Here is a 15,910-nt window from a genome sequence, read left to right as displayed (position 1 = left end):
CTCCTACTGTTTCTTCCTCCTGTTCCTGTATCTACTGTCCTCACATCTCCTTCTGTTTCTACCTCCTGTTCCTGTATCTACTGTCCTAACATCTCCTACTGTTTCTACCTCCTGTTCCTGTATCTACTGTCCTCACATCTCCTACTGTTTCATCCTCCTGTTCCTGTATCTACTGTCCTAACATCTCCTACTGTTTCTACCTCCTGTTCCTGTATCTACTGTCCTCACATCTCCTACTGTTTCTACCTCCTGTTCCTGTATCTACTGTCCTCACATCTCCTTCTGTTTCTTCCTCCTGTTCCACTTCCTGTTCCTGTATCTACTGTCCTCACATCTCCTACTGTTTCTACCTCCTGTTCCTGTATCTACTGTCCTCACATCTCCTACTGTTTCTTCCTCCTGTTCCTGTATCTACTGTCCTCACATCTCCTTCTGGTTCATCCTCCTGTTCCACTTCCTGTTCCTGTATCTACTGTCCTCATATCTCCTACTGTTTTTCCTCTTTTTCCATCTCCTGTTCCTTTATCTACTACTCTTAATACCCTACCATTTCTTCCTCCTGCTCCTTAATTATCTTTTGCTCTCTCTGCCTCTCTCCACCTCTGGCCCTTTTGTTTCCCACTTCCTGTTTGTTTACCCCATGTGACTGTCCCTCCTGCAGTCCTATTTCCTTCTCCTGAAGCTGTCTGCTGCCCTATCACTCCATGCTCCTGGTTTTTTGCTGTCCCTGATCCCTTTGCTCCTTATTCATTTCTTGATACTGTAAAAGTGGATATTTTTGCACATTTAAACTACCTTAAGTCAGCTTCCAAACTATTTGCAGTGTGGATATTTTCCAGCTCTCTGTCATGCTGAAACTATATTTCCTCGCTGCAATGTCTCTGTCAAGTTTACTATAATTATTTTTAGTGTATAGTATATAACGGAATATAAATCATAGTACATAAAGTGTGTAATCATTAATGAAGCATTTTGAATGAAATACCTAAAGAGAATATTATATGTCTATAACACACCAATTAAATCATGTACACTAGTACTTCACTCTAGTACTGTATTAGAAAGGTATATTTAACAGTCATTATTAATAACATTTAGATTTTTCCTTTTCTATAGATCTACTGTCCTGAATCTCCTTACTTATCACTTTTCAAATTAGTATAGGACTCTGTATCTCAAACACTTGACTGACCATGACAACATTATACAAACGGGCGACACAACACTTGAAGCCAGCATGATTTACCGCCATAAACTTGTGTCTTGGATTTTGTGGAAATATTCATGTGTTATGGATATTTTTGTGGAGATTTAATGATCATGAAATAAGCAGACATTTCCCACCGCGAACATTTCCACTTTTACAGAATACTTCTCTTCCTTGTCATACCACTGTTCCTTCTACTCCTCCTCATTCTAATGTTTTCATCTACAATTTAATACTACAAGCGTAAAGTTCTCCCAATATGTAATAGACATTAGAGAAAACATAACATTATACTGCTGAAAGGTCCACACCAGACACACCGCCTATTTATATAATTACCTAAGGACCATGCAAGTCTTGTAAAAGTATTGATCAGAAAAAAGTAATAACAGTTTTATCAGATAAAGACAGAACTGGGTGTTAAGTGACAAGGTTATCCTGGTAAGAAAGTCTATAACCGTTTCTCATGGGCTTACTTCAACATAGAGAGTAATATCAATTGTATGAGTGATCCTCCAGGGCTTAATTCAACACAACGTAATATCAATCTTCAGTCAATGATAATTGTGTTATGCTGACAGCTGATCTCCGTGTCTCCAGTTGTCACTTATTTCTTTACAAATACAGTTTCGTAATGAGTTTTGTGTGCCTGCATTTTTATGCTGATATTTTCAGCAGTTTCTTTAATTCTGTTATTTTATGACATTTTTTGTCACTCTAAAAGAGAGGGTGCTGATATTTTGCATGACAGATTGGAAAATTTATTCAACAATTTTGTTTACATTCAATTTTGGACTTTGATTTATAACAATTTCACAATCTGCCAGATATGATCAACTTCCTAAATTATTGACCACTTATAAATTTACTTTCGTATTTTTCAATATTCTCAAAACGAGAGCATGCCTTGTTATGTAATAACTTATGGCCTGTGTTATCATCATATACACACTTCTTATGTCCCTTGGGCTTATTTTTTTCACTGCAGCACAATTCATATAGACTAAAAAGCCCTGTCTCGAGTGTTACATATTAAACTATTTCTTAAATGCATTTTCTGCTTAGATTGAGCCATGCCAGGGCTATTAACCTTTTACACTTTGACAAAACAGATTTTTCATATGAATTTTTTTTATTGTTTTTCAGCTTTTAGTGTAGATCTGTTGAATGGATCTAGACACTGGGGAGAGGTGAACGTCCGCAAGCATGGTGTTTGGGGTCAAGTTTGTTCCACAGGGACAGAATGGAATGACCTTGCTGCAAGGGTTGTTTGTCGAGAGCGAGGATTTGTGGATGGGAAAGCTTATGGGACTGTAAATGAAACTCTCCGTCCTATTTGGATAACACAGCTGAACTGTAGTGGGAAAGAATCCAGTCTGGAGTCTTGTGTGGGCGAGTCGGACTCCTGGGGTCGGCCGATGCATTCATGTCGCGCAGCATACGCCCTCTGTTTTAACAAAAGTGAGTCATGCTACCTAATCCTGTAAAATCAGTAATTAAAAGTCAATAGATTAACCTACATATTATAAAGATATCTGAAATATTACATGTCTGCGTAATATATGAAGTATTAGTTGGCTCTCCGTGTGTATGTTACATAATGACAACTAAATAATGACATAATAATTCATGTGATGTAATTGGTTGTGCTGTCATTACAAATTTTTATAATTGTTTACATCAATGAATCTTAAGGATCTTCAGTTTGATGATATGCGATGGGTGGTGAATCATCTGATTTCATCCGTATTGTGAGACATATCAGTTTCTCTTACCCTGGACAAGTGTTTCCACACTTTTACAAATCTGAGAAACAAAAGAGGGAAATGAACAGGGCAAACAAACAATGATAATCCATCCCCCCTCGTTAGACAGAGAGATCTCAGCCCACAGTGTAATATTCTTAAGCTGTCAAATACTCTCGGTTGAGATTCCTCGTCTCACTCCCAAAGGGTGAAAGATTTAATTATCTCACACGAGATAAAGGATGTATATATACTTGTCCAAGGTATGAGAACAATTAATCTCTTTCTAACCATTGTATTCTAATGTTGCAATTACAAAATAGTACATTTAATTTGGTGTAAAATGCCCAAAATTAAACTGGCCAATGTAGAATAGAGTGTTTTAAGAGTATCATTTTATGCTATCCCAGGTGTGTCTGTCAGTTTGGCGGGAGGTGGAAGTTATTTTGGACGTGTACAAATTACATATGATGGTGTTACGGGAACTGTGTGCGATAAATCATGGTCATCCAGTGATGCCAGAGTGTTGTGTAAATCTATGAAATTTGCGGATGGAGAACCGATATCTGACTCCTACTACGGTAAAGGCACAGGTCCAATCATGATGAGTGGATTGGGATGTTACGGACAGGAGAAGTCTATACTTCAGTGTAGGAATCACGGCTGGAAAGTATACAACAACAGTGACTGTTCCGACCATTCTCGTGATGCCTCCGTCATCTGTTATAAAAATGGTAAACTTCATTATCACTACAACTTTGTAAAGGCCATCTCTATATAACAGATATCTCTCTGTGAAAGTAGTTTGTTTCAATTCTCAAAGTACTAATATATTTCACAGTAATTAAACCTCCATCTGTACTGTTATGTTGTAGTTCCCAGCTTGGCTATGATAAATAGAGACAAGCTGCATATAAAGGCCACTCTACTCTGCTCCCTTGAGTGGCCCTTATAGACAGGTTTGATTGCACTGAACTCATTATTTCACATCATTCAAGAAATATGCTAAAACTTGTAATACAAATCCAGAGTTTTACTTATTAAACCCATTTGAAATGAAAATATTATACAGACCAGCAAAAACTGTTATATTCTGACATCCTGTCTAATCTGACCATTTTATTGTGAAGAACCCCCTAATAAACCATTTGTATTCTGACAGCCTGTCTAATGTGATCATTTCATTATGGAGAAAAAGACATATATATTTCACTAGTGTTCTTTAAGAAACAAGAAATTTCATAAGCCAACATCTGCTTGTTTAATTCTTTTTGATTCTTAATATTTTGAGTATCTTTTCCCCCAGTGAGGTTGTCGCGGGGAGATCATTCCTACGGAGTTGTGAAGGTCATGGATCAGTTCTGGTCAGTATTATGTGGAGAGGGGTTCGACAACAAGGATGCAATGGTCATCTGTACACAATTAGGATTTCTAAGTGGGCGAGCCCTTCCACCGGGCTCGTTTGGTACTTTTTACGGCCGCTATACCTGGCCAAACCTGAACTGTACAGGAAATGAAACAAAGATAGAGGATTGTGGATATGACCGGTTCCGAGGATGTCAGAGGGATAACTACCTAGGATACGCTGCTGTATCGTGTTATAATGGTTCTCTAAGTGTCTGTAAGTGGAAATGTTTGTAAACTTTCAAAGAAACATCATTTCATCATGCAAGGTTATCATCATCCTGATGCTGTGATATTGAAGCTTAAGTATCTCTAGTATACAGAATTCAAAGAGATCATAACAGGATTTTAAGCACTGTCTCTTCTGAATATACAGAATTCCAAAAATTATTGAGTATTTTCATGATACATGTATATTATTTTATGATTTGTTTCCAAGTATTAAGATTTTAAACATGACAAAAAAACTACTAGACTGAATTTGCATTTAATTCTTTACATGAATTTAAATTGATATACTTTATCTGGTAAAATATAACTTATTAATAGCCATGTATAGTAATTATCCTGTGTATACTATTACAGCTAGTGAGATGCGGCTAGAGAACAGTTCTGGGAGCTCACCGTCACAATCAGGTCGTGTTGGTATCAAACAGTATGGCATCTGGGGACGTATCTGTCCTACCTCCTGGGATGACAAGGATGCTGATGTTGTCTGCCGTTCACTCAAGTTCAGGGGTATGTGGACTATACATAAGTCAAGTGTCAGATTCTGTTCCTAGTCAATCATCATCTTCAGTCCACATCTTGAACTTGGAGATGGCCGACACTCGCCATTTTAGTTTTGCTATTTGAAATTTGTTTCTGATATTTCGCAGCAACTATTGAAGGAAGGAAACTTCTTGAAACTTTAATGAGTACTTGTATGAGTCCTTAACTGTTCTGCATACAGCATTTCAAACTTAATCAGATTATCAAAATGACTACCGGCTATCATTTTCTATTCTGACATTTGGATATTGTTTCTGTTATTTCTCAAGAATTACACATGGGTTCTTCTTTAAACTTAAGGGACATTTTCAATATGGATCCTAGTTGTCTGTGCTACTTTTATAACTTGATCAGATGTACAATATTTCCAACAATGACCATTTTGAATTTTGACATAGCTTAATTGTTACTAGTCTAATTATCAATAACTCAATTTTAAAACATATATAACAGTAAAAAAGAGAAAAAAACTAAAATTTTAATTTAAAACCAACAAAGAAGGTCAATGATGAGCACCTAAATAACTCTGGGATAAATATTGTTGATTATATACAGAGGCACGGTGATCTAAGGGTAGATATACAGGGCTATGTGATCGAAGGTTCACTAGCTCGAGTCACCGCATGAGCGGTGTGTTGTATCCTTGAACAAGATACTTTCCTACTTTACTCCGTTGTGTTCCAGTTGACTCAGCTGTAAATGAGTATGGGTAGGGAAGTCCGAGAAATGTTTTATGTATGCTGTTAGCGCCGGTATGGCAGCTCCGGCTGTATGCTCCCAGGGAGTTGAGAAAGACATTTGCTGGTTGGTAAAAGGCCAATAACCATGGATGATAATTTGTGAACCGCTTTCAGATGGCTATGTTGCTGTGATATAACCGTATATAAAACTCTAAATCATATTATGATTTTAAATGTATAATTATAATATATACATAATTATGTATATTCAAATATAGCTTAAGTGTAATGAAGGAATTCAAAGTAAAATTTTATTGTGTAAAAATCCTTCATAACCATCATTGTTGAGTATTTTACCGTTAGAATCCAATTTTAGGTGGTGTGGCATTCCAAGAGACACCCTCAGGTAGTGGACCTTTCTTCATGGGACAAGTCAACTGCATAGGCAACGAATCATCTTTGTTCAACTGTTCCATTGGCGGGGACGAATGTGACTCTCAGTACTCCGGGGCCGCTGGTGTCCTGTGTTACAAGAACACGCGTAAGTCCTACAGGTGTAATAACAGAAACAAATGAAAAACAAAACACAAAAGGTATAAAGTATAGTTGAAGTTAATCTAACATTATTGATTGGCCTATAACAGAGTTAGTTTTATGGGGAGTTGGGTAAGGGGTGTGTGGAGTGTGATAGGGTGGGGATGGGGACATGTTTTATGGGGAGTTGGGTAAGGGGTGTGTGGAGTGTGATAGGGTGGGGATGGGGACATGTTCTTCAACAATCAGAGATCTGCATACAAATCATAATAATTGTCATATGTACAATAGTTAAATTTGCCTTGAATATATAGTAAGAATGATATATTTTGAATTTGGTGTACAATGTCATGTTTTTCTTAAAGCTTAAGTCTGTTTTACCCACAGCTCCTAAGTTACACTTGGTTGGGGGACTTGACAACTTCGGTCGGTTGGAGATTGTGATGGACGATCAACGTGGGTCTATCTGTGACATTGGGTGGTCCCGTTATGATGCCACAGTGGCCTGCAAGCAACTAGGATTCCGAGATGGTGAATACAGGAGGTATAGCTAATTTACTTATATACTGTACCACAACAGTTGTTTACTGAGGGACTAATCTGTATATACAAACTGACTGGGAAAAAGACACTAAAGTGCTGTTGTGATAGAGATCCTACACCGGAATATATAGCTGAAAAGTCTCTATAAGCATAGGTCAGTTACAATAATGCAACTGCAATCTACATTGCAACCGCTTCATCAGCAAAAACTGTTGTAATTCTTTGCATCTACCGACTCAGAGGTTGTTACATTCTCCAAATCCTTGTTTATCGATCACATGCTCCGACGTGGAGCCTAATGCAAAAATTATGAATCTTCCCCATTGTGTTGAGAACCATTTGACTCACCAAAAAGGGGATGAAAGACTCTATTAGTCTAGACACTTCACTTTCTGCAGATGGTGAAACCTTGTTGGTCTGGATGCATTGCTCCTACATACAGGTAGAACCTTCAAAATTAGTTTGTTTATGAATTAAGATATTTCATACTTTTCCTTATCTTTTGTTTCAGAGGTTTAGCAGGACCACCAATGCCAAAGTTCCTGACATCTATGAATTGTTTTGGTGCGGAGAAGAGTATATTCATGTGTAAGAATCCAGGCTGGAAGAGAGGAATAGAATCACGATGTAATAATCCAAACCACAATGCTGGTGTCTTCTGTTACAATAATGGTAAGTAATCTTACTGTATGACTATGAAGATGACAATATTTCAATTTCGGTGAATCAGCAATCAACATCTAGATCACCAAAATTTGGCTAAAATTACGTCTCTGAAATAAAATTCACAAAGTTGAATACACTTGTATCTAACTTTTCTGACTTTTGTCCTGAGAAAACCACAATAGCTCATCAGTAGAGCATCAGACTAAACAACCTCAGATGATGATCCCAGGTGTGGTTCAATCCCTACCCAGGTGATGATCCCAGGTGTGGTTCAATCCCTACCCAGGTGATGATCCTAGGTGTGTGGTTTAATCCCTACCCAGGTGATGATCCTAGGTGTGTGGTTTAATCCCTACCCAGGTGATGATCCCAGGTGTGTGGTTCAATCCCTACCCAGGTGATGATCCCAGGTGTGTGGTTCAATCCCTACCCAGGTGATGATTCTAGGTGTGTGGTTTAATCCCTACCCAGGTGATGATCTCAGGTGTGTGGTCCAATCCCTACCCAGGTGATGATCCCAGGTGTGTGGTCTGATCCCTACCCAGGTGATGATCCCAGGTGTGTGGTCTGATCCCTACCCAGGTGATGATCCCAGGTGTGTGGTCTGATCCCTACCCAGGTGATGATCCTAGGTGTGTGGTCTGATCCCTACCCAGGTGATGATCCCAGGTGTGTGGTTCAATCCCTACCCAGGTGATGATCCCAGGTGTGTGGTTCAATCCCTACCCAGGTGATGATCCTAGGTGTGTGGTTCAATCCCTACCCAGGTGATGATCCTAGGTGTGTGGTTCAATCCCTACCCAGGTGATGATCCCAGGTGTGTGGTTCAATCCCTACCCAGGTGATGATCCCAGGTGTGTGGTTCGTTCCCTACCCAGGTGATGATCCCAGGTGTGTGGTTCAATCCCTACCCAGGTGATGATCCCAGGTGTGTGGTTCAATCCCTACCCAGGTGATGATCCCAGGTGTGTGGTCTGATCCCTACCCATGTGATGATCCCAGGTGTGTGGTCTGATCCCTACCCAGGTGATGATCCCAGGTGTTTGGTTCAATCCCTACTCCGGTGATGATCCCAGGTGTGTGGTCTGATCCCTACCCAGGTGATGATCCTAGGTGTGTGGTTCAATCCCTACCCAGGTGATGATCCTAGGTGTGTGGTTCAATCCCTACCCAGGTGATGATCCCAGGTGTGTGGTTCAATCCCTACCCAGGTGATGATCCAAGGTGTGTGGTTTGTTCCCTACTCCGGTGATGATCCCAGGTGTGTGGTTCAATCCCTACCCAAGTGATGATCCCAGGTGTGTGGTCTGATCCCTACCCAGGTGATGATCCCAGGTGTGTGGTTCAATCCCTACCCAGGTGATGATCCCAGGTGTGTGGTTCAATCCCTACCCAGGTGATGATCCCAGGTGTGTGGTTTGTTCCCTACCCAGGTGATGATCCCAGGTGTGTGGTTCAATCCCTACCCATGTGATGATCCCAGGTGTGTGGTTTGTTCCCTACCCAGGTGATGATCCCAGGTGTGTGGTTCAATCCCTACCTAGGTGATGATCCCAGGTGTGTGGTCTGATCCCTACCCAGGTGATGATCCGAGGTGTGTGTTTCAATCTCTACCCAGGTGATGATCCCAGGTGTGTGGTTTGTTCCCTACCCAGGTGATGATCCCAGGTGTGTGGTTCAATCCCTACCCAGGTGATGATCTCAGGTGTGTGGTCTGATCCCTACACTAATGATGATCCCAGGTGTCTGGTATGATCCCTAACCAGGTGATTCATATTTCTCAGGAAGCTGAGAAGATACATGTATAAGCTTCCTGGGCTGTCAAGGTTTTGGTCTTTGAAAGAACAGTTTACCTCATTCCACTGGATAGCATGTGACGAAGAGCTTCTGTATGTTGTACAGTGAGGTAACCACAAGGTACTACAAGGAGACCCAATCTCAAGATAATGTTGTCATCCTCAGGGCAATAATCCTAGCAAGCAATTTTGATCACTTTCTATAACATGGTTACTTTTTGTTTGTTAATTGAAGACGTCATTTTATAGGCAAGCTTAAACCAATGTAATCTAACCATGCATTTCAACAACTTTATTTTCTATCATCTAGTAGATCAATTGCCAAATTTGAAACCACTTGATGTCTAAAAATCAAATTTATGATGTAAAAAAATGATCACCAAAAACACCTGCATCATGTTTCAGTGAGAATCAGTAACGGTGAGAGCCAGGACCATGCTACAACTGGACGGGTTGAAATGTACAACGATGGTAAATGGATCACAGTGTGCGCGGACCAGTTTGGCAAGAGTGATGCCAAGGTTGTGTGTAAAGAGCTTGGCTTTCCCTACAGCAAACCACTGATGCCCGGTGCTTTTGGCTCCAAGTATTATCTAGACTCCATCCTCCAGCTCAACTGTACAGGAGATGAACAGACCATTTCTAAGTGTCAGTTCACAGAAGGCACATGTCCGAAGAGATCCTATAACTATGCCAGTGTCCTGTGTTCTAAAAACCCTGTCGAAAATAATGGTAAATATTTTACTGAATCAAGATATTTACACACTAAATGTAGACCCCTGATTCCCTAATGTCTACAAAGCACCAGGTTCACTTTTAACAATTCCTTGGTATTTGTATATTCAGTATATTTTTTACCGTATTTATCTTGTAATGAGCTCGAAGGGCTTACAAGTAAATGGTGACTCAAAGTTGGTGTTGGGGTTATTACATAATATCAAATCATTATTAGACTAGTGTAATTCTGACATTTTGTTACAATCATTTTCTTAGAGCTTCGAAAATAGATGGCTTAATACTGTATATTGTGTTTCAGTCATTGTGACAAGTGCTCATTGTATCATTAAGTTTAAAGTATCTGTTTGTGTTTGCTTGAAAATCTTAAAAAAAATTCATGTATTAAAATGCAGGTACATGTATTATGTATCTGTTAAATCAATATAGGATATTTTGAAAAACTGTTGATATAATTATATAACTCTATTTAACAGATGTTAAGATTATCCCAGCTGGTGACTTCCCTGCAACGGTTTTAGTAGAAAAGCATGGTATAAACGGCACCATCTGTGCTGACGGTTGGACAGAGACGGACGCCATGGTGGTTTGTCGACAGATGGGTTATCGGGGTGGGGCAATGTTTGGATCACGATACTACAGCTCACGGACACCTATATGGATGTCCAATGTCAACTGTCTTGGCAATGAAACCAACATCAACCAATGTCCCTACAATGAGACTGCTGCTCAAAAATCCTGTCGATCCAACCGTCTGGCAGCTCGAGTGTTTTGTTACAGAAACTCTGGTAAGGTTAACTCTCTGTATTTGAATAATCATATTGTAAGCTGTACATAATTTTGAATCTTAGAAAAATAGCTGGTGTAAAAGATATCATCTCATGAACCCTGGGCAGATATATTTTATTTATGAGGTAGTAGGGAGTATTTCTATGTTAGCCTCTGCTCATTTTACTCTTATTAGTGCATTTTTTTCTGTGTGAAAAACCATTGGAACATGTATGAAAAATTCAAATTTTTACTTTTTACTTTCTGCAAAAGTTAGTTTAGAAAATGACTTCAGAATGGTATTTTAGTAAAATTTACAAGACATTTACCTGAGGAATTTTGACAAAATAATGTAGAAGCAAAATTTAAAAAGGAATTCAGTTTTGCTTACATTGACATTGATGTTTCCTGTTCTCCATAGGATTTCAGCTACGTCTGGCAGGTTCTGATAACCAGTACAGCGGGCGTGTAGAGATGGCCTACAATGGCGAATGGGGTACAATCTGTGACTCATTCTGGAACAACGATAATGCCAAGGTAGTTTGTCGACAATTTGGTTTTGTGGACGGTGTGGCTCTATCATCTGGGACATTTCCCCCGGGGACGGGGCCGTCGTGGCTGTACTATGTCCACTGTACTGGGGATGAGAAGGCAGTCTGGGGGTGTGGCAGTACAGGGTGGAACGTCACACACACATCGTGTCGAACTCACAGATATGATGCCAGTGTCTACTGTACAGGAAAAGGTAGTAGATTTCAAGTTCATTATAAAAAGAACAAATTAGAATATTTGGGTTTCAAACATTTGTTAGCTTTTGTAAACTTACAGAAAAATCAACATAGAATTTGAAAACAATATGTAACAAAATCCTTTCAAACTTCTATTTAACAAAGGTATTTAGCAATTGTTTTACTGTTAAAAATTTACAGAAATGATGCTGATGTCATAGTAACTTGATATGCAAGTATGTACTTCTAATACAAAGAGTCTGTTTATATGTTGTTGACTTTAATAAACCTGTTTGTCCTACAGTGAGATTGGAGCCAAACATCACATTTGGTGCTGTAGAGGTGTGGCAGGATAACGAGTATGTGTTGGTGTGCGCCGACGACTTCGACGATGTTGATGCCCAGGTTGCCTGTCGAATGCTTGGCTATCAAAACGGTATCAGTATCTGCTGTTCTGTGTTTGGGAACATGAGCAAATACAAGATTGCCATCAACAATGTCCAGTGTAACGGGCAAGAGGCGTCCATCATGCAATGTAAATACAGCTATCGTTTGGACGTGTGTCCCAGCGGCAAATACGCTTCAGTTGCCTGCTCCAACACCGCGTCAAGTGGAGGTAAAACTTACAAGGCTTCTGGCCCCTAAACTTATAGAAAAATACACCATTTTTCTTTTAATCATTAAAATTTAGATAAAATACCAATTTTAAAGATGTTTTACCCTTTGACATAAAATCTTAATCATGAAATTCCTTAAACTTGTGAGGATGGAGAAAGTTTGTTCTTTATAATTGTCAGTTTTAGAATCAGTCAAGAGATATATTTATTTTTCACTACAATTCTTTCAATAACAACCTATCTATTTTACATTCTATTATCAGAATTAGAATCTGGACAAGTACTTAAAATACATAATTTTGTTCCTGGATTTTGTTCGTCTTAAATATCACTGCTAGTGTTGAAGATTTTTTTTTTTAATTATGATACATTTTACCTTTATTTATATGATCAACTGAAAATTACAAGTTTTTTTAAAACAACTATGTATTTCATAATGTGTTACATTTTTTCACAGAATATGACCTGCGTCTGACTGAAGGAGTTATGGGGGCAGTAGAGGTTCGCCATCTGGATGTTTGGGGAACAATATGCCCAGAAGGGTTTGACGACCGTGATGCGAAGGTTTTGTGTCGGGAAATGAACTATCGGGATGGATTTTCCTACTACAGACATGAGTTTAATTCTGGACCCAGGAAGAGCCTTCCTTGGCTGTCCAATCTGAATTGCTCCAGTTCAGAGGGATATCTCGCTCGGTGTGGAAATCTACGCTGGGGAGATGTACGCAATTGTTCCCTCAACACCAAAGCTGCTGTGTACTGTACCTCTGACTCAAGTAAGTCTCCTAACTGGTATCATATAGGGCAGGTTGGACTTCAGTAATATTACACAGTTAAATATAACAATTACAGAGTTTCATTAAGTCAATATTATTCTACCTTGATAAGACTTGGGGTCTGACCCCACTCATCAGGGCCGTTATTGTTTATCACAGTCTAAATAGTTGGACCAAAGTTGTTCATTTAATACATGTTAAGGATGGACCCATGCAGTAACTTTTGTCAGGCTTTGGCAAAGACTTTGAGGTTATTATTAATGTCAGCAGGTCCATTAATATTAGTATTATACCAGAAATCTTACGTTTCAAAATTGACAAACAGGTTGATTGGTCCTCATAAATGAAAAAGGCAGGAAATTGACAAACAGGTTGATTGGTCCTCATAAATGAAAAAGGCAGGGGACTTGGTACACAACATTAACTGATTGAAATTCCCACTTTACAACTGTCTATTTTTTTCTGGACATAAAAAGATGCCTATATACATGTTTCATGTTATACAACCATGATTGATTCTTTGGTCAACCTTTCAGCCTCTAAGATTCAGTTCAGGAGTTAAACTTGGAAGTGATCAAACTTAAACTATATATACATACACGCTGGTTGGACATTCAGATATGGACACAGTTTATAGTCTTCATTCTGGATTATACATATTATTGGAGTCAAGATGAATTAAGAACACATGTTTAATGGAACAGATGTGATATACACTGTATTAATTACTTTCTGTTTTGTATGAACAGATGTACCTATTCGCCTTGTGAACGGATCTAACAGTTTATCTGGCCGTGTAGAGATTTCCATCAATGGAGAATGGGGTTCTGTTTGCGGAGCTTCCTATTGGGATGACAAGGATGCCTCCGTCCTCTGTCGCATGTTGAACCACTCTAGTGGCCGAGCCCTTAACTACGGTCACTACGGCAGTGGCTCCGGGCCAATCTGGATCGGCCACATGAGGTGTAAAGGAGATGAAGACTCAATATTCCATTGTCCTATGAATTTTAATAGTCGTTATACTCGGGGAGAAAATTCAGATCCTTTTTATCGACGGTCGCTTGTCAGTCGATCTCTAGTCATCAGACAATTTGGCTGTACAACACATCATACAGATGCAGGCGTCCAGTGTTACGATACAGGTATGATTGAGAATTATCAGAATAAAATTCTGTTTATATTGTTGAACCTGTTTGAGTAACATGATATTATAGATTGCAAAATAAATGTTTGGGTCATTTGAGTCAACATGAGCAAAGTGTTCGACAACATGTATTTGCAAGGCAATTGCTGATACACAATTACATATTTATCTTCAAATAAGAATCTTCCCATAGTATAAATCTATTTAAGAATTGATCAGTGTCTTAATTTATTTTAATAAATTATTATTTCTTTATATCATTTAATGTTTCATTCTGTATCTGATATCACAAAGCAGCAACCATCCTTGAGATGATATAGATCCTATATCCTATATAGTTACTGTAGTACATGACTATATCCAGGAATATATTCAACATTAGCTAGTCTTTTTATAACTGACTGTGGGAGTTTATTGATATTTCAGTTCGACTTGTGGATTCCAACGATGTTTTCTACGGACGACTGGAACTCTACGCTAACAAATCTTTCCGCAGTGTCTGTGATGACGGCTTCACAGATGTGTCGGCCACCATTGTTTGCCGACAGTTGGGATACAAATTTGGTCGTAAGCAGTGCTGTTCAGCTCTAGGTCAAATCGCCTCCTCAAACATAACAATCAGCAACGTCCGTTGTATGGGTCATGAGACTAAACTGGACAACTGTAACTACAATATAACAGAATGTCCATCCAAGAATTATGTGTCTATATACTGCTCGGCGAAGGCCATACTCCCAGCAACAGGTAATTAGCCATAAGGAAAGATACAGTACAAATATTATTTAATAGCGCTTCCACTGTACAGTTCCACAGGACAAGCTCTCTGTTACGTAATAAATTCCCCTTTTAGCACCATGGCCCAGTTGTTCCAAAGTTGATCAGCCTAATCACCTTTTGAACAGCCGGCCCTGGTCTTATTCTCCTTGGACTTTTTCAAGTGTCTCCATGCAAGTCTATATTTTTGTTTATATTTTGCCCTTGTTTTGTCAATTTTTAGTTGGAATTATGGTTTTGTTATTAAGTCTTTATTCTTTGTTGTTAATATACATTACAGTCAAAATATTGAGATTTTCACAAGACAGTCTACAATGAAAATTAGATAAATGATATTGTTTATATTTCTTTATAATTAATATATCAAATGATATTGTAAAATTTACATTTTTACATTGTCACTTTAAGCACTGACAAATATTAGTAAAAATCTTAAGGATTTTGAGTGAGAATTATGATTTGCATTTTACATTGATATTTCCCTGTCGTTTGAGGAGTGAACAATCATTTACATATATATTTTTTTCTTGTATGAGAATTTTGATTGAACAACATATGTATCGTCATGTTCATTATCGATAATCTGTGAAAACATTTCATAGGGAAAAGAATGTTGAGAAGTCTAGCTTATTAAAAACAATGACCATTCTAATTTCATTTTGTTATATCAAATTATGTGTATGCCATTTCAGCTATGCAGATTAGGATTGATGGTAATAAATACTATGGTTCACTGGAAGCAAACTTATACGGATTCTGGGGGCCGATTTGTCGTAAAGACTGGGACGACAAGGATGCTAATGTCACATGTGCCCAACTTGGATTTTCTGGGGGCATGTCTTACCGCGGCACCACCATCCTGAAGACCCCAGTGGCGGTAGGACGTTTTGACTGCGTGGGAAATGAGAAAAGACTTGACCACTGCCAGTACAAGCTCCTTGGTGATGATTTAGGTTGCTCGTCTAAAATTGTATTCTACAGAGAAACTGCTGGTGTTTTATGCTACAGTAACAAAGGTATTTT

The 15,910-nt window shown here is 38.7% G+C and overlaps 1 protein-coding gene across 2 annotated transcripts in view; it reads left to right on the top strand.

Annotated features, from left to right (window-relative positions):
• LOC117334232 (scavenger receptor cysteine-rich type 1 protein M160-like) overlaps positions 1 to 15,910 on the top strand; it is a 58,839-nt gene that overhangs the window by 29,378 nt on the left and 13,551 nt on the right. Inside the window, exons 5-19 of one of the 2 annotated variants that reach the window (XM_033893727.1) lie at positions 2,354 to 2,668; positions 3,363 to 3,686; positions 4,259 to 4,573; positions 4,942 to 5,094; positions 6,184 to 6,348; positions 6,729 to 6,885; positions 7,396 to 7,556; positions 9,752 to 10,078; positions 10,558 to 10,869; positions 11,271 to 11,594; positions 11,882 to 12,193; positions 12,652 to 12,969; positions 13,719 to 14,111; positions 14,540 to 14,857; positions 15,580 to 15,903. In XM_033893727.1, coding sequence (XP_033749618.1) covers positions 2,354 to 2,668; positions 3,363 to 3,686; positions 4,259 to 4,573; positions 4,942 to 5,094; positions 6,184 to 6,348; positions 6,729 to 6,885; positions 7,396 to 7,556; positions 9,752 to 10,078; positions 10,558 to 10,869; positions 11,271 to 11,594; positions 11,882 to 12,193; positions 12,652 to 12,969; positions 13,719 to 14,111; positions 14,540 to 14,857; positions 15,580 to 15,903 — 4,218 coding nt within the window. Of the gene's footprint in view, positions 1 to 2,353; positions 2,669 to 3,362; positions 3,687 to 4,258; positions 4,574 to 4,941; positions 5,095 to 6,183; positions 6,349 to 6,728; positions 6,886 to 7,395; positions 7,557 to 9,751; positions 10,079 to 10,557; positions 10,870 to 11,270; positions 11,595 to 11,881; positions 12,194 to 12,651; positions 12,970 to 13,718; positions 14,112 to 14,539; positions 14,858 to 15,579; positions 15,904 to 15,910 lie in introns of those variants that run through there. The other variant, XM_033893728.1, reaches the window with a different exon arrangement.

This window comes from Pecten maximus, chromosome 9 (assembly GCF_902652985.1).
Source record: "Pecten maximus chromosome 9, xPecMax1.1, whole genome shotgun sequence".
Taxonomy (NCBI): Eukaryota; Metazoa; Mollusca; class Bivalvia; order Pectinida; family Pectinidae; genus Pecten; species Pecten maximus.
This window is presented reverse-complemented; position numbering and strand designations above follow the sequence as displayed.